Source organism: Aedes albopictus, chromosome 3, assembly GCF_035046485.1.
Source record: "Aedes albopictus strain Foshan chromosome 3, AalbF5, whole genome shotgun sequence".
NCBI classification, from domain to species: domain Eukaryota; kingdom Metazoa; phylum Arthropoda; class Insecta; order Diptera; family Culicidae; genus Aedes; species Aedes albopictus.
In genome coordinates, this window is record NC_085138.1 from 411,569,271 (window position 1) to 411,591,220 (window position 21,950).

Here is a 21,950-nt window from a genome sequence, read left to right on the forward strand (position 1 = left end):
ATGCACATAAAATGTAGTCGAGTTTAGGCCGGACTTCATCAATCCACTTTCTGCGAGCGGTAATGGCGGTGGCGGGCACAACTAACCGATTCAAATTTTGACGCTTCTTAGGTATCGTCGTTCTTTTTTGTTTTTTTTTCGTTCCTATCTTTCCAAGTCGAAGTATAGTCATTTTCCAAATTGAGGGAGCCTTTTTTTCAGTTTCAGGATGAGGATTGAAATTACAAAGCTTCTAACCTGTGAAAAGGTTTCAAGTTAGTAAAATCAATAATTTGCAATTTTGCCAAGTGCAGTGGTGTCCAACCTGCGGTCATGGGTCAATCAAATTTCTTAAGATCCGAAGGTGTGTGGATGAATCATAATGTAGTTGTATAGCAAAAATCAGTGGTTCCCAATCTGGGGTCATGGGCCAGAAGAACCGGGCTCAAGAACCGAAAGTTCTAGGAAGATGCGCAACATTTTTCGGATTGATCATCGCAAGCATCAGTATCTTTAATACAGATGTTTTTCAAAGATCAGTGGTTTCCAAGTCATGGTCACGGGCCACACGAATTTAGCAAGAGCTAAAAGTGCTAGAAGAAAATGAACATGTTTTTCAGATTGGTTATCTCAGTACCATTAATATAGACGTGTTGCAAATATCAGTGGTTTTCAATCCATGCTCACGGACCAAGCGAATTTCTCAAGAATTGAAAGTGTGAGAACAAAATGAAATTATTTTTCAGGACTTTCAGGAGGTCTCATGTGGTTTCAGGGGATCTCAGGGGGTCTTAAGAAGCCTCAGAGACGGTTCAAGGTGCCTCGGTATCATTTCAGGGGTTCTCATGGGGTACCAAGCGAATTTCAGGGGGTCTGAGGAGTGTTTCAGGGGGCCTCAGTATTATTTCAGGGGTTATCAGGGGGTTCCAAACGAATTTGCAGGAGGTCTCAATGTCATTTCAGGGAGTCGCAGGGTCATTTTAGGAAGTTTGAGGGGATCTCTGGGGTGTTTCAGGGATTCTCAAGGGGTTTGAGGGAGATCTGAAGATGCCTCATGAGCGTTTAAGGGTGACGAGGAACATGTGATTGGCCAAAATTTGGTCTAAGTGGTTTATGAACAGATCCATAGTAAATTATTATACGCCAAATAGACCGTTTCCTCTGCTTGGGACTCACCAAGCTTTACAACACACCTTTATTGTAAGAAGGGATCCTTGAGGAGGACTCTTAGGACTTCGGCTTTTGAAAAATTAGCATGGCCCGTGACCCCAGATTGGGAATCACTGGTTCAATAATCTGAAAAAAAAAAACATGTTCACTTTAGGGAGCATCCATTAAGTACGTCACGCTAAAATTGGGAATTTTCGACCCCCCCTCCCCCCTTCGTACGGGTTTTTCCTATACTCAATACATTGCTTGTCACACTGTCACAAACCCCCCCTCCCCCCTACAACCGTGACGTACTTAATGGATGACCCCTTATCATCGCTTTTAAATTCTTGAGAACTTTACATTGTCCGTGACACCAGATTGGAAACCCCTGAGGTTTACAACACCATCGTAAATCGTAAAAAAAATCACAACTTGTCCTCAAACTTTCACAACCACTGAGTTTTGCAACGCCACTTTATTGTAATAATTGCTTCTTAACCCTTTATAAGGCCGAGAGAACCAGGCACGGAATCCACTCGTTCTACATTGGAATATGAAGTACATGTGGTGTAATGAACAAAAACGTTTTCATTTTCAAAAAATTCGATGGTTGATTTTGTATGAAAAAAATTGGTCTAAATTTTAACTTTTTATCAACAAAGTTTAAAATGTTGTTATTTTGTGATGCGTTAATCAATCATGTTGATTTTTTGACAGGTTATTGCCCTAATATTCATGAGTTACTTGTGTGGATTTGAACTTGATTGGTTAATTATTTTGGACGTTATGGCAATTTTAGTGCATGTCCATTTATTATAGTACATTTTTTCAAAAGGCTGAGTTTCTAATAATAATAATGAGGCAATCAAGTTGAAATTTTGTCCACAAGTAAAAGGAACCTAGGCCTTTCATTCCCCATCATTCGATTTTCAATTCGCTCACCATAACAGTTTTTCGAGCTTCATGCACTCAAAAATGGCAGTTTTTGAGAAGACATTTTGTTCTAAAAAAGCCCATTCATATTTGTTATGGCTCAAAAAAATCATGAGTGTTCACAAAGGCCTAATGTGTCCATCAGTTAAAAAAGAAGTTGTAAAAATTTTCTAAACGAACAGAAAAAAATATGTGTATAAGGTGGCAATATAGTTGCCACTACCTTATAAAGGGTTAAGACGCAGAAGCTAAACCATTATGACTTTCTCATGGCGCTCTAAATTATTGAGAAATTATCACAGCTCGTGACCCTAGATTGGAAACCTCTGAGCTTCACAACAACACTTTATTACAATTAGTGCTCCTTGAGATAATATATTATAGAATTCAAAAATCATTCAGATCTTCTCCTCGGACTTTCGGTTCTTGCAAAATCAGCATGGCTCGTGACCCTAGCTGGGGAACCACTGAACTTTGCAACATACTTTACTTTATTTTGAGACGCAGAACCCAAAACAAATCTCACTTTCTGCTAGGATTTCGGATCTTGCGAAGTTTGCGTGGGCCGTAACTCAAAATTGGGAACCACTAAAGTCTACAACACTGCTGGTGGTAGTGCTGCTTGAGACGAACAATTTGAGAAACAACTTCAAAGGAGACTAGGCGAATCTGAGCCCAGAATGTACACCAATAACCCATATCTCTTTCGAAAGGTCTAATTGAGACAAGAAAATGTTGCTATGGGGTCAAAAATATTCATCATGGGAGAAAACAGTTATTTGACATTTTTTGGAACGGATTTTAGCTATTAATCATTTGCATTATTTTTCACAAGCAACCAACTTTAAATAAACCAAAGGTCTCATCTGTCAGTGTTATACTTAATAAGAAGTCATTCTATTACAAAAAAAAGATAATGATTTCAGGGACAGGCCAGTGCAAAGAAAAGGTTTGGGTTTCTGCAAGTTTTTAGGAAAAAGTGAAGGGCGCGTAGTATATTAATCTAGGTATTAATATTATTATAGTGGAATGGGTATAACCAAAAATATTATACCTAAAAACCTTCTCTTGAGCAAGTAATTATGCAATGTACAGATTGTAATGTTGAAACACAGTGAAACATCAACATATAAGGGAAGAATGAAAAAAAAACACTTTGAGACAATTTAAATATCACGCCGAGGACCTGGAATCGAATCCCACTCCCGACATACTCACAAAATGTGTGGGTTCTTCCTTCGGAAGGGAAGTAAAATGTGGGTCCCGAGATGAACTAGCCTAGGGCTAAAAATCTCGTTAATACAGATAAAAAAAAACAATTTAAATAGGGTGTTTTAGTAATGTAACTTATGTGAGGTTCTACAAGGTTCTACAAGGCTCTACGAATTATGTTCACTGCTGTACCGCGAGGATACCAGAAATATTGTGACTCTAGGTAGACAACAATGCTTTCAATAAGAAGCTCGGTTACTTGGAATCAGGGCGCAAAATTTTCGAGCAGACAAGCTGCAGTTCACCATGCGGCAAGTTTCATTCACTACACACTACAAAGTGTTAAATTGCTGTTAAAATATCAACGTTTCGATTATATTTAACGGTGATTTGCACAGATCTTTTCCCATTTGATTGTTGTGGAGTGTTTTTGGAAGGAATCGTAACCATAAACGTACACAGATCGAAAAAGGAGTGTGAAATTCTGTGACATATGATGCACATGTTTGGAGCGTGGGATTTCACAGAAGTTTACATGACATATCATGTAAAAGTCATAAAATATCATGTAAATTTCCATTATATGTCATGTAATTCAGCATGACTCTGAGTATTTACATGACATATAACATAAATTTACATGATATATCCATCATATATCATACATACCATCATAACACTAAGTTTACATGACTGAAATGAAGTTTACATGACGTGTAAATTTCATTATTTTTTATCTGTGTAGGTAATTGTGAAGATGTTTCTCGATCGGCTTCATATTCAATGACTACGAGTTGACTGACTGTGTGAAGAGGGAGAGCGAAAATGAATTTGTTTGTTTTGAATATTCAGTGCAGAATCATTCAAATTCGTGCTGTTTTCAGTCAATGACTATGAACATTTTGCACCCTGCTTGGAATGTTTAATTTCAGCAAAAACTTTGTAACCTTGGAAATTGTAAGTGAATCTAAGGATCTAAGAAGATTCAGATAAAGAGAGGAATACCTAGGGCTATTCCAAAAATAAAATGGGATTCAAGAAAAAGCTGGCGCTTCATGGAGCAAATGCTAGTAAAAAGCAAAGAGTTAGTGGAAAAAGCCAACGAATTGAGCAAATAGCTCTTAGTAGAGCAGGATGTAGAAGATTCTGGGAAGAATCAGATGAATTCTATAGAAGTCAAGAAAAACCTCCAGAAGTTTAAAAACAACTGGGTATTCTGGAAAGCTACCGAGGGCTCTAGGAACATGCTGGTGGTTATAAGGAGGAAGTTTTTTTTTGTTTTTATTAATGTGTATTTTAACTTAAGGCGAAACTGGAAGCATTTTCTCATTTTTTTCGGTTTTTGATTTTTTATTAAATAACGAAGAAATATTTAAAAATCGGTTTTCATGCACATGTAGAGTATGGATCAAGGAATCTTCTGATTTTTTTTGAGGTGGAAAATGTTTTCCATTTTTGCAAAAACATTTTTTTGTGAAATTTTGTTCAAAAATGGTTTCTGCAAAAACGAAAAACATTTTCCACTTCAAAAAAAAAAAATCAGAAGATACCTTGATCCATACTCTACATGCGCACGAAAACCGATTTTGAAAATATTGCTTCGTTGTTTAATAAAAATTCAAAAACCAAACAGTGAGGAAATGCTTCCAGTTTTGCCTTAAATGCTAATTCTACACTTTTAAGGAGGAAGTGGTGATTTCTCAAGGGAACTTGAAAAAATAATGGAATTTAAAGATAGAAGCTTTGCATTCTAGCTAGGATTGGATAAGACTGAAGGGAACAAGAAGCTGGGGTTTCTGAGGAACAGCTGTGTGTGTTTGAATAAATTGGCGATTAATTGTGATATCGAGAGGCACAATAGCATGCTTTGTAGGCGATGTGGGGACGAATGTCATAAGGCGCAATGCAGGACAAACCATTCCAAGTGTTTGATTTGTTCCGGGAAATACGTGAACAGCATGTACAGCGGTCCTGGCCTTCAAAAGAGCCTTTGTTGATAAGTCATAGTACAAACCTGAACCACACTGTGACGAAGACCAGCAACTGCTGATTCAGACAGTCGCTGAGTGGGAGATGGATATCGCCAACATAACGGACTATGGGAATACCCACCGATATCGGAAACTGGGTCGGCGATATGAACAACGGGTAAATATCCCGTCCAGGAGTAGGCGTTGGAACAGTTCACTTAGATACTAGGCTGTAAGACGGCTGAGCTGATAGGGCAAAGACCGAAGGACGGGTGACTTCAATGTCTAGGCCGTGGAAAGGGGACGCTGTTTCACGAACCAGCTTGGTCAGACTGTGCTAAAGGCTCTGACCATGCAAGGTTTCGTACTGGCTAATGTCAGTACTGAAATGCCTCCATCCGGAAAGGAGTCGATTGTTTACTATAATGTCAATGAACACTTGTAAGCGGCGCCTTTGCAGGTTTTGTGGTGATTTAGCACGAGGATACTATTCTCGAGTACGTCGGCTTCAAAGTCCGTGAGCTTGGCATTGCTCATCATCGCCTTCAAAATAACTGAGTGCTTAGACTACTGTCTGAATAACGAGGGCGTCTTCCTTCTAGCCCTTGGCATTTGCTCTTATACTTCTTCTTGGCTTAGTGTCCCTAAGCTCATGTTCCTCATTCTTCTTTCTTTTCTTCTTCTGCCTGACCACAAAATCCAGAAAGCGTTCTCGCCTTTACCCGCCCTAATCTGTGGTCGCTGAGGACCTACACATGGTCTGCTCCCTTCGATCTGGGAGGAGCCGGGCCTCTTCCAAGCTTGCAGGTATCACTGTCCTTCACACTTCACGTTAACAACCGGCCTTACGAACGCCGCCTGGTAGCACCTCTCCTGTCAGCTGCGCAGCCACCTTCATTTTTCCACAATCTACTCATCCCTATTTTTATGGCCTTCATCAACCATGATCCATCCCTGACCTCTCCCGCCATGCTAGTTAGGAAGAAAATGGGGTTCCCTATATTGGCAATTCGCGCACAGCTACCTCATACTGTCCCTACTCTGCTTAAAGAATTACCTAGCTTACCTCTTGCGACATCGTAAAAAGTACTATTTTAAGCTTATATCGCATATATGTACGGCGGAGCAATAATTTTCATGGCATATGCTGTTATTTTTTTGTACTTATTGCGATGTATCTGGAAAAGTCGCATGGAAATGTAAATTAACTTTTATATATTGTATATTATTCTCAAAAGTTTGCGAACGAACTCGTAGCGTATCAAATGAGTTCGCTTAATTGCACACTGCGATGATTATACGACTTCTCTTGGTACCTGTTATATTATGTTAGCTGAACTCGCATTGGTGTACGAATGAAATCGCATGAATGAAAAAATAAACTCGTTAAAGGGTGCATAAAAACTCGCATAAGCTAGAAACGTTTATGTTGACATAATGCGATTTGATATGTGAGGTGCTGTTGGACTGTCCATACAGTGCTAAATAACTACAAAACAGTTAATAGTCATTAAAGGGCGATGGTGTCATGTCCCAAGGTGAATCATTTTCCTTGGTTTAAAAATGTATCTGGGAGTAGAAATTTCATTTGTGCTTTTTCGAGATTGATATCCAATCATTATATTTGTAATAGTCATTTGTATCGTATCAACATTGTAGATTCAAACTTATGCGAATGTGGCTTATCGTATGAAGACATTGATCACATTATAATTAATTGTTCTCGGTTTATTGCACCGAGGAAGATATTATTTGATAGCCTAATTGCAGCAGGTTTTTCAATTCCTGTATCTATACGGGATATTTTGGGCTTAAAAAATGAACATATATTGAAACTTTTGTTCAAATTTCTAAACGAGATTGCTTATTTTGTTTGATACTGTTCCCCCTTTTTTGGTATTCTTTATTTTCAGCCTTGAAGATTCGTTTCTGAGAGTTCCGGAGACTCGTTTTACGATTTGGCATGCTGTACTCTTTCAAGATAGCGGCTCCGTTATGGTTCATTGCCGTGTGAGCCTTTAGTTTTAAGATATTTTTATAATGTTATTTGAAAAAAAAAAAGTTAATAGTCATCGCTATGGTTATACATAAGTGACCCGATTTTGTCAGCCCCTTTCCGGAACACATTTTTTGCTCTCTTCAAAAACTGTGACAGTTTTTCAAACTTTTTATCCCTCTATGTTCTGCATCTCAGCAGTAGTTTGATGATAAAAATTAATAAATTGCATAAAATGAGACCGTATGGCAATGAGAACAAAAAGTTTGTCGCAAAATGGGGCTGACAAAATCGGGTCCTTACTGTAAACTCATTAGGTTTGTTTTGTGGCTCTGATAATCAACAATGAATGACGCTAGCCAGAGAGGGGTGGTGGAAACAGTGCGGGAAATCACGCCTAATTGGTTATATCTCCAGATAGTCTGGTGAATACGCACGTAAAGTGGGGCTCGATAATGCAATGGTCACTAGTCCGACACTGAGATGACAATAGTTGTTGTTTTTTCGAATATTTTAAAGTCGTATAAGGTGCTATGTTACGTCGTAATAAGGCATACCGTACATCACATAAGATGTAGCTTCAAGTCTTATGGCGTTATTGTTGTCCCGCCTATGCACGTATATTGACTCCACTTGCACTTGCATAAGGCACTTTTGCTGCATCGTATGCGATGTACATAACTTAACTGCATGAAAGTGCGTATAACACGGTCATACACTTCATTATACGTGCAAACTGCTTGTCTGGGGCTCGCCACTACCGCTACTAACTGATTTTTGATTATTGTTGTTTTCAGTTTGCAATTCCACGAGTAGCAGTGGAAAAACGTCCACCACGCCATGCATTAACGGGTGAGGGACAAACTACTGTGAGGGGTACATATGAACCCCACAGGCTTCGTTAACGATGGCGCATCTTCTTCACCACTTCGATCTTTTAATTCTTGATTCCAAGATATCCAAGATATTAAAAGTTTTTGACCTTCCCTACTACCCTTCCAGCTACTGTTAAGTTGGAGGGGTAGCCCGTGTTGACATCTTATGATTTGGTCTTGCTGACATTGATAGCTAGACCTGTTGCCAAGAAACGTTCGGTTAGGTCATTGAGCTTACTCTGCTTAACAAAGCACCATTGGTCTAGTAGGGCTACACCATCAGCCAAATCGAAGTCGTTCAGATGCTGCATCGTGATGGGCTGCTAGTGTAGCCTACAATTCGATGCACGGTCAAACGCCCCCACAAATATCTTGTTGATCACGACAAGTAACAGTAGCGATGATAGTACATCCTTACCTTACAACCCTTACGACAACCCGGTTGGTCGGATAAAGCTTGACTCTAATCAAAGCGATTTTTTTTTTCATATTTCCCTTATATTTTGATATGTTTCACTGTGTTTCTACATTATAATCTGTACATTGTACAAGCACTTGCTCAAGGGAAGGGTTTTTAAGTATAATACCTTTGGTTATACCCATTCCACTATAATAATATTAATACCTAGATTGATGCACTGCGTGCCCCTCCACTTTTCCTAAAAACTTGCATAAACCCCAACCTTTTCTATACACTGGCCTGTCCCTGAAATCATTATTAATTTCTTTTTGTAATAGAATGACTTCTTATTGAGTATAACACTGACAGATGAGACATTTGGTTTATTTGAGATTGGTTGCTTGTGTAAAACAATGCAAATAATTACAACAGAAACAACTAAAATCCGTCCCAAAAAATGTCAAATAACTTTTTTCTCCCATGATGAATATTTTCGACCCCATAGCAGACACATTATACGGGCGCCGTATCATCAATGACAATTTTTCAAAGTTGAGTTATGGCATATTTGACATTTTTATCACATTCTAGGGTATTGGTTCCCTTATTAAGCATGTGGCTCTCATTTTCATCCTACGAAAAACAAAGGATTGAAGCACTGTTTGTTTTGTTTCTTATTTTTGTATTTTTTGTTAGAAGTGAGCACGCCTGAAAACAAAAAGAACGGAATCAATCGGTGCCGTAATCGCTTGTTTTCGAATAGGATGAAATTGGGGGCATGAGATTACTGATGGCACACAAACCCTACATTACTTTTGCCATCCAAAAATGTATTCGACATGATATTAGTATGACAATAAATATAAATTGAACGACGATTAAGATTAACATTAAAATCGTGATTTTAAGTCATTTAGGCACACTTTTCATCCAAACTGTCGTATTTTAAACAGCAACACACTGATTTTGCAAAAGTCTTCTATCATTTGTTGATAAATGTATGTAGATTTTTTAGCATAAAAAGATTTTTAATCGGAAGACTTTACAACTCTGAAATATGGCTGATCATAGTATGGGTTTTTATTGCGTTGTAACGTCACGAAAAATCAACATTTTTAAATTTTATTCAAATACGGAAAACGTTACAAATATGAAATTTTGTATGCTCTTTGTACTCGAAAAGATCTTTCAAATGAGACTAAAAGAAAGAAAATCGGTTCACGGAAGCCTGAGTTTCACCTGGTTGAAGTTTGCGTTGTAACGTCACGAAAAAAAGTTCTGTGGAAAAGACCAAATCTTTCTGGCTTGGACGGCTTCTGAATTGAACAAACGTAGTTCTATATTCAAAACAGTTTCGTTCTCGTTGTGTATGAGCTCTTTTTCAAGATATCGTTTATAAATTGCGTACCATTGTCCGTTCATAAACTACGTAGACTTTTAACCTTCCGTAACTCGCGCGGTTGACTACCTGCGTCAGCACCACGCTAATGCTGAGTACAAAACGCGAGATTTTTTCAACGTGTTGTACAAAATACAACAGCGCGATCGCTCGAGGGTTAAAGGACGGGGGAGATGGTGTTTGGCCAAAATCTACGATGTAATTGTACTGTGATATTGTAATTTTTTTTAATCGTGATCAAATACCACTCAAACCGAAAATTTCTGTGATATCAGTAGCCAACAGACGGAACACTGACGAAATTACAAAGTTATTAAGTTGGTCAAAGACTTACAGTTGATGGATAGTTGGATTTAAAGTTCCACCAACAGGCGGCGCTAGAGAACTTGCAAATTTTAAATTTCATACATCTCAGGATCCCTATAAAAATACGATTTCTTCGGCAAAGTTGTTTGGTAAGTAAAGGACTTGCAGTTGATTTACCAATAGATGCGAGATATTGCCACTATAAGACGTTAGTTTCCATTTTGCAAAAGCAGTAAAGGAATTAGAATTTCTTGAAAAGTATTCTACATGCTGCAACTTTTTTCAATTTGGACACATTGTATTCAAATCAAATAGTAATCAAAGATCAATATGTAATTCTTAACTTTCAAAATTTAATTTGATTTGATTCACTTATTCCTAAGATATAAGAGTTAATAGAACAACAGTCAAAAATATGATTCTTCTTAAAGCTTTCCATATTTGTGTAGAGCTAACCAATCAAGTCCAAATTTGTAGAAATTACAGATAACAAGATGAGGAACTATCAGTCAAAATTTGAGAATTTTTGATATATTTTTTAAAAAGTTACGGATTGTTGAATGTGTTTTGGGTAATTAATAAAATTGGCATGCTTTTGAAAATTTGCAACTACCACCACTGTGTGGCATAAGTTAATACCATACGGCTATTAAACTGAAAGTCCTTGATCTACCAAACAACTTTAATGAAGCAACCATCTTTCACGATCCTGAGATAAGTAAAACTAAAAATGTGTATGCCCTCTAGCGCCTCCTAGTGGAAGGATTTGAAATCATACGGCCCATCAATTGAAAGTTCTTGACCAGCCAAACAATTTTGTCGAGGACACCAACTGTCTAAATAGTTAGGATCTTGAAACATATGGAATGGATATTACGTCAGTGTTAAATCTATTTTTGATATAACGAGAATCACCGACAAACAGACGTAACACCTACGAAATTGTAACTCATATATCTCAGGACTCTAATTACTTAGACTTTAGACTTTTAGTGTTGATGTCTTTGGAAAAGTTTTTATCTTGCACACTCAGTTGAGCTTGGCTAATTTTCATTCTTTTGCCGAGATCCGCACAGCCGAGTGCTCGGAAATCGCGATTTAACTGAGATATCAGCAAACATTCAAGTTTATTCATAGCAGCACCCATGGGTGCCGCTATCATCAAATATTAAACGTCAAGCATTTAGTCGAGATTTCAGCAAATGAACTTTAACCGAGATCCGCACAGCCGATCTCGGCATTCTGTTTTAAGTGTGTGTCAAGAATATTCAGTTTAAAAGCCGTTCGGTTCAAGTTTCTAACTGCCTAGTGGTAGTTGAAATTTTGAAAAATCATGCACTTTATATTTAAAAAATATTCAACATGTTGTAACTTTTTATAAAGTGCCCAAAAATTTTGCCAAAGAATAGTTAGTCAAAATTTGTTGAAAACTTTTTGGGAAATTCTAATCGTTTGTAAACTATTGTAAACTTTTAATTGACGTCGCCCAGTGTGTCAGAATCCTACATCCAATAGTAAATCAGCTGTAAGTTTTTGACTTATCAAACAACTTTGCCAAAGACACTAACTCTCTAAGTAATTATGACTCTGACATATATAGGATGGTTTTTTTGTCAGAATTAGGTCTATTTGTCTCTGGAGTCACAGAAATTGATGCCCCTTAGTGGTATGCAGATCCTCAGGTATGTCTTTGGTTCAAAAACTGCTCGCACATCTTAAAGCGTTTTTAATTGAATCAATGACATTGCATAAATTATTGAAAAAATGTTTAATTCGACGGCATGATTAGCTTTATGCTGCAAAATCTAAATATCTGGCGGTGCGAAGTAATGAATATCAACGGTTTAGTCTTTGGGACAAAATTAGATGAATATGGGTGGTACTAGGCCGAAGATGGGTACCATTAACCTTCATGAAGGTGTTTTCATACTGCTGATAGCAATAACTTGGCCCTCCGAGCCATTTATCACAAAACGGATTTTCAATAGAATAAAGTCCCCCTTGAAGCAGTGAAGATAATGCAATGATGTATTCACAAATTTGGGTGAATTTGGTTGATTATTCTGATTCTAACATGATGTGCATTTTCGTGACGTTACAACGCGAGCAGAACCCTGTTTGAAACTGAACGGGCGTTGTAACGTCACGAAATGTAAAAGTCGATTATCCAAAAACAAATCCGAAATTTAAATGTTTTATTCCATTGAATTGAAGAACAAACCAATAAATTTCAATGGTGGAAAAAAATTCAGAATATCATAAAAATCCGAGCAGATTTTTTGAGCTGTTGGTAGCGCGTTAGAGAGGGTCGGATTCTAGCGCGTTGTAACGTCACGCTACAAATACGCATTTTGAACACGTTTTTCTAATGAAAACTAAATGTTCAATAGGTCAAATATATCAGAAATTTTACAAGGAATCCGAATATGAAAAAATATTTTAAGGTTTACGCTCGTTTTCATGAGTTATAGTGGAAAATCTGACTACGAATGCGTCAAAACGTTGTAACGTCACGGTAGAATGTGTCAGCAACTTTTTCTTGTCTCAACTAGACCTTTCGAAAGAGATATGGGTCATTGGTGTACATTCTGGGCCCAGACTCCACACATTTTTGCCCAGTCTCCTTTCCATTATACATTACATACCTATGTTATCACATGTTAGTTGTTCTCGAATACCTATAGGTATTCTATAGAATCCCAATTTACGCCTAAGGGGCGTAAACTGGGGGAGAGCTATTTGGAAATTAGTCCGTAACAGGAGGGCGTAAATTGAGATTGGTACAAATAAATTGAGCGTAAATTGGGGTTTTGGTGTACTGTTTAACGTACTTGACACTGACCTTCAACGGCGGATGAGCTAATTTTAGAACTGGTTTTCCTCGCATTAAACCGTAGCAAGGCCGTAGAGTACGTTCTCGATGTCCCTGTATCCAGCTTAGGCAACTAACTGGTTGAAAGTAGGTTCCGAGATGAACACTCCTTATTAGCGTTCATCCGGCTATGGCCAAGAAGGAGCACGACCTTTTGATCGTGAAGCGGAGTGCGGTCGATTCGTGCAAAGAGAAGAGGTTCACTCAAACAAACAGCTTTTGACTCGTCGAAGTCGTACGTATGGGAGAATATTCCCGTCCACCAGACGACCAGGAAGTAACCGGATCAGGGAAAGAAGAACTCCTGGATGATAGTTAGGAAAAAGGAAAGAACTAAAATGAAGGCTAAGCCAACCCGCAAGCATGACAGGGGAGGCGCGCTGGTATTCAAAGTCTAGGCGGATACGTACACTGAGGTGCTGAGAACAGTGCTGAAAATATAATTTCGACATATCTAGTTTCAATTGTCAACAGCGCATTTCAGAAACTGAACCTGAAAATATGGTATTTTAAAAACTTGTGTGGTTAGACCAGTTCTACAAGAACAAGGCTGCTGAAGAAGGAGGCGGCGCATAAAGGCACCTTATACATTGTCAAACCGCTAGCTCAAGAGGTCCTGAGCGAAAAGATGCTGGTCAGAGCCCCATCGGTGGAGGCGATACTCCTGTGTAAAAACCAGGGCAAGATAACCGACGCCGAGGTGCTCACCAGTCATCAGTAGTGCGAGATGTAGAGGTAGCAAGTGCTTTGCATGGCAATCATTCAGATCCCAGTCAAGAAGAACAACAAGACGGCCTCAGTCAGAGCTGGCCAGTGTGCCCGCTCAGAATCTATGAGCCGCCCGAAGCGTGCTTCAAGTGATTTGAATAAGGCCACAAATTGTGGGCGTGCAAGGAGCGCAGGAAGAACCGAGAAGATGGTTACATCGCCAGGGACTGCAACTCAGCACAAAAATACTTGATTTGCTTTGCAAACAGAGACCATGCGACGTGTAGGCCCAGGGAAATGCGGAAGATACAACAGCTATGCTCGAATCTACGGCAAGGCTGATCGTGGATGTCATGAAAGTGGATTACAAAAATACCTTAAGTATTAATGTGACCTTTTGGAGTCCAGGCCGCAGATGATGTCTCTTGTTGGTAGTTTTATGAACGTAGCTGTACACTCTGACGGATATTTAAAATTAGTAAAATTGACTTGAATGGCATCACTATAATCTTCTTCCGCTTTTCCTATTCAAATTATAGCTTTTCAACATAATCACCAGCGCAGCGATAAGAGTTACGAACCAGAAATCGAAAACTCTACAATCATAAGCATACTATTGAATTGGAATCGATTGGATTTGCTCATATTCACCACCGCACATCTCGCTCTGCGAGCGAAGCTCATCATTGCCGCGGAAATTATGACCATGTCTATATTCATCAGAGGAAATGCCTATTCCAATCAATGCGGCGGCGCACTCACATTCGGAAATAAAACTCCCAACTCTCGCGCAGTGCCGGCCGGGTATCCGCTTCATCAGCAATAAAATAGGTTTGCCTCGACTCGATGGATGAGCCGCGACCGCGACGACGCGACGCGAAGGAAGCGCGATCAAGTGACATCAGCTCTATAAATTATTGCAATTCGTCGTGTGGTGCGCTCTGCTGGAAATGTTGTTTGCGGGTAATCATACTCGCCGTTGGCTGATTGTGTACAAAAATAGGTAGGTAGTAACTAGTGGGGATTCACCACAAGCGGCCAGATTAGCTGTTACATCCAGTACCTATATCGTACACTGCTTGTAGAAATGATATGACTCTAAATAAAACTTGAAGTTGAAGGCGGAGAACAAGGTCGGAAAAAAGAGACAGAATAATAAGAACAACAGTAGAAGAAGAAGTTGAATAAACAAAATTTTATCCCATACACAATGTCCAACACCAGACGAACAGACGTATCGCTTAGATATCATTTTGGTCAAAATCTAGGCACAGAGAAACAGACGTAACACTTAGAACAAATTTCATTATAAAACATCGTCACGAAAACGTTATCGCCCAATGCTAAATGTACTGTGTTTGGCCGGGCCACCACTAGGTGACGGTAGTGAGCAAACGTCAAACAGCAGCAAAAATGATGCCAGCGCCGCGAGTGGTCAATTGACCACCTACCGAATATTTGAATCAACCGTTAAAAGGGTTATCGATGGAAAGCGAGTAGAGTGTGACGTCTGTTTCTCTGTGATCTAGGTCTCGAAAACATAATCGCTCAATGCTGTATTTTGTCAAGCGCCCGTTAGGTGGCGGTAGTGAGCAGAACAAACGTTAAATAGGACCAAAACGATGCAAGTACCGTGAGTGAGTGATTTGGAAACTACAGAGTATTTGGGAGGTTAGTATTGCGCGACCTTGTTTCTGTTGTTGCCAATTTTTAAACGAAAGGCTAATTTGAAACGTCTAGTTTTTCTGAGATATCGCTAGAACTTCAGACGAATCAAACCGGATTCCGTCCGAGGAAGAAGCCTCAATCACGCCAACTGAGATCATCATCTGTTCCCGCGACTACCACGCCACGCAGATATTACTCAGTGATATATTTCGTCAAGTGCTCACTAGATGGCGATAGTGCTCGAGCAAACGTTAAACAGCAGCAAAACGATGCAAGCGCCGTGAGTGAGCGATTTGGAAACTACAGAGTATTTGGGTGGGTAGCATTGCGCGATCTTGTTTTTAAGATAACAACTACCAATTTTAAAACGAAGAGCAAATTCGAAATGTCTAGTTGTTCTGAGAGTTCGCTAGAACTTCAAACGAATCAAACCGGATTCCGTCCGAGGAAGAAGCCTCAATCACGCCAACTGAGATCATCACCTGTTCCCGCGAGTCGCGTCAAAAGAATGGAAAACGGCAGTCACATTTTTATCAATTGCCACGCCGGTCGTCGTTTCGGCCTAACGACCGGTTAATTGTTTTATAATGAATAATGCATTAGAATATGAGGGGATTCATTCACGATCCGTCATAAAACCACCCTAGCATTTAACTGCATAGTACCTAGTGTATCATTGCGCACATTGCCTGCATATATTTAAATGTCTGACTCTCGAATTCTCGCTCTCTCTCTCTCTAACCGGCGCATTCTCTCTCTCTCGTCTCCCTTTGCTCAATTTCAGGTTTCTCTCCGCACATCGTAGCAGGCCTAGGGCGGACGGACGAATCTTATCGGGTGGCGCACGCGGCAAGGCGAGCGGTCAACGCAACAGCAGTGGGCGCCTCTCCAGCGCAATTATTTCTCCAGTATCGACCGGAGGCAGCTGGTGATAAGACGTTCTTCGTTGGTGATTAACATCGGGAAAGCAACATGTCCAACAAAAAAGATAGTCAGGCGGCGGCGACTAATGGGACAAAGTACGAGGCGCGACTGTGTCACGTTGTGAAAAGGGCGGACTTTGATGGATACGGGTTCAACCTGCACGCTGAGAAGGGCCGTCCAGGGCAGTACATCGGCAAGGTGGATGATGGATCTCCGGCGGAGGCCGCTGGGTTGCGCCAAGGTGACCGGATCATCGAAGTCAACGGCACGAACATCACGACCGAAACGCACAAGAAGGTGGTGGAGCTGATCAAGGGGGTGCCGAACGAGACGAAACTACTGGTGATCGATCCCCGCGCTGATGCAGCAGATTTGAAGGCAGCGATCGCCAAAACTAAGACCGACGGTGTCAACGGCGGAGTGGATGTGAATGATAACAGCAAACAACCGGCCGAAGACGAGAAGAGCAGCAAGATGACCAACGGCACGAAGGGGGATTCGATGATGATGGCGATGGAGAACAACAAGCCGCATGACGTCAACGGCAAGGAGGAAATGAACAACAAGAGGAACAGCGATATGAGTGCTAATAAAGCGACAAATGGCGATGCATCGCCGAAGCAGCAGCAGAAACCCGCCGTCGTCACAGCAAGCGTTGATCATATTATCGAGGACACCAAGGCCTTGTCAGTGTCTCCATCGAAGGTGGCGACGACGCCGATGACGACGACGCCAACGGAATCCAAGAAGGCGATGAATGGCAGCAGCAACGGCAGCAGCGCCGCGACGGCGACGAACGGAAGCGCATCCAAGGAAGGTCCCAAGCTTAACCTCAACATGACCGCCGCGGAGCTACGTGCCCAGCTGGCGGCCCGGAAGAAGTACGACCCAAAGAACGACGTGTGCGATTTGCGCAAAAAGTACGAAATCATTCAGAAGATGTGATATGTGACGGCGGATGACCAGCACACGAACCCTAATTTGGTATGCATGCAAGAAGAGTAAGAGCGTGACTCTTGAAGGTAGGAAGAACGTTGGAACAGCGCGCGGGTGGGACAAACCCAACAACACACACACACGGTTGATCGATCACCCTGGATCGGCTAGTTACTTATTATCCTAGACGAGAATAGTTTGTAGTCAAATATGTTTTTTGTTCGCAATTACAAACATCATCAGTATTGAATCCGAGACGGCTGCACAGTGGGTAAGAACGAATGTGAATCTTTTTAACGATGTTGGTTTCAGACTTAAAGTTTCCGATTTTGTTCGATTTGGTCCTGATGAATTCCTAGAGGAATTCCTTTTGGAATCTGTAGAAGAACTCCTTGAGAAGTCTCTGGAGGAGTTTCTTAAAATCTCTAGATAAATTCCTTGAGAAGTCGTGGGAGGAATTCCTCGAGGAACCCCAAAGAAAATTCCTTAATGAATTTCTAAACGAATTCCTTGAGGAATCTTGAACGGGATTCCTTGAGAAATCTCTAAGGAAATTCCTTGAAGAATCTTTGAAGGAATATGTAGAATCTCACAAGGGATTCTTTGAAAAATTCTTAAGAGAATTCCTTAAGAAATTCCTAAGAGAATTCTTTGAGAAATTCCTAAGAGAATTCCTTGAGAATTTCCTAAGAGAATTCTTTGAGGAACCCCTAAGGGAATTCTTTGAGAAATTCCTAAGAGAATTTCTTGAGGAATCCCTAATGGAATTATTTGAGGAATCCTTAAGGGACCTCTTTTAGAAACCCAAGGAGGAATGCCTAAAGGAATTTCAGGAGTTATCCTCAAGGGGATTCCTGGAGGAATCCCCGAGGAGATTCCTGGAGGAATCCCCGAGGAGATTCCTGGAGGAATCCCCTGAAGGAGATTCCTGGAGGAATCCCCTGAAGGAGATTCCTGGAGGAATCCCCTGAAGGAGATTCCTGGAGGAATCCCCTGAAGGAGATTCCTGGAGGAATCCCCTGAAGGAGATTCCTGGAGGAATCCCCTCAAGGAGATTCCTGGAGGAATCCCCTCAAGGAGATTCCTGGAGGAATCCCCTCAAGGAGATTCCTGGAGGAATTCCCTCAAGGAGATTCCTGGAGGAATCCCCTCAAGGAGATTCCTGGAGGAATCCCCTCAAGGAGATTCCTGGAGGAATCCCCTCAAGGAGATTCCTGGAGGAATCCCCTCAAGGAGATTCCTGGAGGAATCCCCTCAAGGAGATTCCTGGAGGAATCCCCTCAAGGAGATTCCTGGAGGAATCCCCTCAAGGAGATTCCTGGAGGAATCCCCTCAAGGAGAATCCTGGAGGAATCCCCTCAAGGAAATTCCTGAAGGAATCCCCTCAAGGAAATTCCTGAAGGAATCCCCTCAAGGAGATTCCTGAAGGAATCCCCTCAAGAAGATTCCTGAAGGAATCCTCTCAAGGAGATTCCTGAAGGAATCCCCTCAAGGAGATTCCTGGAGGAATCCCCTCAAGGAGATTCCTGGAGGAATCCCCTCAAGGAGATTCCTGGAGGAATCCCCTCAAGGAGATTCCTGGAGGAATTCCTATAGAAGTTCTTCGAATAGCAATGGGACAAAATGAGTCACTTATCAATGATAGAATATTATGATTCATGGCATCAACTTTTGTATTAAAAACATCAGCGTTAAAGAGACATTCGTTCGTGTTTACCCACTGTGCATTCTTCAAAGAATAACAACAGCAGTTGGTTCAATAGATTTGGATCACGCATGTCGTGTAGAGGAACAAACTTAGAATACAAACGACATGCTTCCATCAATGTGCACGTGTACACGGCCAACTACGATTGCAACAACTTTAGCAATCCAAATCTATTGAGCTCACCATAGCCAGGGTAAAATCAACGGCTCGCCTACTTTGATGCCCGAAGCGCGCCTCTGTACAGAACATCGATAACGCGCGATTCGGGTCAAGTAGACGGGTTTAACAATACGCATATCGCACCACGATGAATTACTTACAAGAATACCTAGAAGTGATTTGAGTTAGCGCAACGAACGACCGAGAGCGATATCAAACACTAGTTTATTGTCAAACACAGTTTTTTTTAATTATTCTAATCGGATAGGGAGGAAAACGTGAACAAATCTTCCCCATAGTCAGCAGAGAGTGGTGTAATAAATGAAGGAAACACTCGTGCTCGGTCCTCCTACTAATCGAACGCCACCGCCGATGTTCTCGTGCCGGCACGGCGGCTGGCCGTCTTCGTTATCTGTAAAGGTTGGAATGCGTGCGCACTTGCCACACACATGACGGTCCGTGGGTTCAATTTCACCCGATAAGACATCGAAGTAAAAACAAAAGTGAGACAATTCGAATGGGAGACTCACAATAAAAATAAATCATTACATTCCTTGACGTGAATTATTTCCTCAAATTATAAAAACAATATTTGAGAGGTCCAAAGTTTTCTTAAATTTTTCATTGGATTCTCGAAAAATCTTCGAAGATCCATAAAAAATTTACGAATATTTGCTCTCACGAAATCTCAACAAATATTATTCATTGTCCCCACAAGATAAAAGAGCAATTGCATTCGGAAACACGGACGGTCTCCAAATATGTACCGCCAGTAAATTAATTAGCAGCAATAGCGAGAGCGCCGCCACGCTATTTACCGGAGATAAATTTTCGAATCACGCATCGAATCTAAAACTTTGCGCTTCGATATCGTACGTACCGCACCGCGTGTGCGAAGGTCACCGCGCGAGCGGTGAGCTCGTTCCGCCATATCCAAATGATGAACCAATAAAAAAACACACAGTATTAAGGTGACAAATCGGATCGAGACGTGGCACGAGAAGTCATAAACACTTCTCGAGATGGTGGCATGGCGGTTGGAACAATTAGTAGGAGGACGTGACAAATTTTATAGGAAATGCGAAAATCACCTCAAGCAGTGTTGAGCAAGCAAAACAGCAAACATACAAAAAACAAAAGACGATAATAATGATGATAATGTGCCAAAATTTTCAAACAAACACTGAAAAGCTATACCTTCCTTCCTTCCTGTATCTATCAATCTGCCTATATCTATCTGTGTACTTTATAACGAAAAAAACTTATCATTTTTCCGGAAGACGTCTTTGAGATTGGGAAATGGAAGCGGAAAATTTGAAACGGGACAGCTAGAAGCAGCAACCTCTGTGCTGCGATAATCGTAACACGTGTAATTAGAGCTTAAAAGTATGATAATATATATATTTATAGTGAAAATAAGCTACGCAAGACCTAGTATGATTGTTCTTCGAAATGCCCTTCAACTCATTCTTCGCCAAGGATTCGCAGGTGTACGAAGAGTCAAAAGTGAAAGCCAGGACTACTCTTACCTCAACCCACTAAACAACATTTCCATGGTCACGTCACCAAACCCTTCGTCTCTCCGGAACCACCAAGAGAGCACTGCTTCAGACAGGGGCTAGTACACATCGCACCCTCAAGGCTAGCTGCGTAGCCTGCAGCTAAGAACATCGATAATTCGTATTGGGGATTCCACCAAGGTTGCGTGCTGGTTCTTAGTTTCCCGAGTGATCCTTACCACTTCCTTTGTCCTTGGAAGGTATGCAGGGTCGACACCACGCCTGCTTCCAACTGCACAAGAGACCGGAACAGTGCCACTATAGCTGTGTAAGCTCTCTTGCAGACATATTCAACGTGGCTACCGAAGGTAAGCTTATCGTCGCTGCTTCGACTTTCGGTTATTCACAACCACTACTCAGGTACCCGGGTATCCCCAGATGCAGGCGCTATTGAACGCGTTCCTAACTTCCAGAGTCACTACTGCACAGTAGCGAATCCCCCTCCGCTTACGCTGGAGCCCCATCTCGGCTGTTTTTGTAACCGACAGGAACCCGGGAACCTCTGCAATAGCTACTTTTGAGGCCAAGTTCGGAACTCTGTCCGGACTCTTCTCTTCACCAGCCTCCGTCCTCAGTAGTCCTACAGAAGAAGGCCAAGGACTATGATCATGAGGCAAAAATGATCCCCTCCAACATCTCTGGAGACTGCTCTGTAGGAGCCATTACGCTTCTTGCCTTGGCCATCACGATCCTGTAGGCATCACGTTGGTGCCACGGATTCGCGTTGGCACTCTGACAGAGACCCTCGAAGCAGGCCTTTTTGCTTGCCCTTATAACGGTCTTCAGTGCGGCTTTTGCACCGGCAAACACCACCCGCCGTCGCTCTTCCTCAGATCGTGCTCACTACATCCACCGCCTAACCCGAAGGCAGGCGCGGCACAGGTCCGCAATCGCTTGAGTTCACCAGTAAACCGGTGGCCTCCCCATTTCTAAGGTGGATTCGCCTAGACATGGTTGCATCGTACGCACGCGAGAGCACCGCTGCCAGCTCGTCGCTATCTAAACCAAGTAGGTTTCGCTCACGGCGGAGCGCATCCCTAAATACCCATTTGTCGAAGTATGTTGTCTTTCACCTGCGAGGGCTTTGCCTTGGCCTAGCCGCCTCTTCTACCCGTTACCTGCTGTTGTTGTCGTCGATACTGTAGTGAATCGCCAGGTGATCGTTGTGAGTATAGCTATCGTCTACTCTCCAGT

At 41.3% G+C, this 21,950-nt stretch overlaps 1 protein-coding gene across 1 annotated transcript in view; it reads left to right on the forward strand.

Annotated features, from left to right (window-relative positions):
- Positions 1–17,580, forward strand: part of LOC109403309 (Na(+)/H(+) exchange regulatory cofactor NHE-RF2) — a 73,552-nt gene extending 55,972 nt beyond the window's left edge. Inside the window, exon 2 of the mRNA XM_019676116.3 lies at positions 16,255–17,580. Within this exon, the coding sequence (XP_019531661.3) occupies positions 16,443–17,339 (897 nt within the window). The 5' untranslated portion in view covers positions 16,255–16,442 and the 3' untranslated portion in view covers positions 17,340–17,580. The remainder of the gene's footprint in view (positions 1–16,254) is intronic.
- Positions 17,581–21,950: the final 4,370 nt, after the last annotated feature.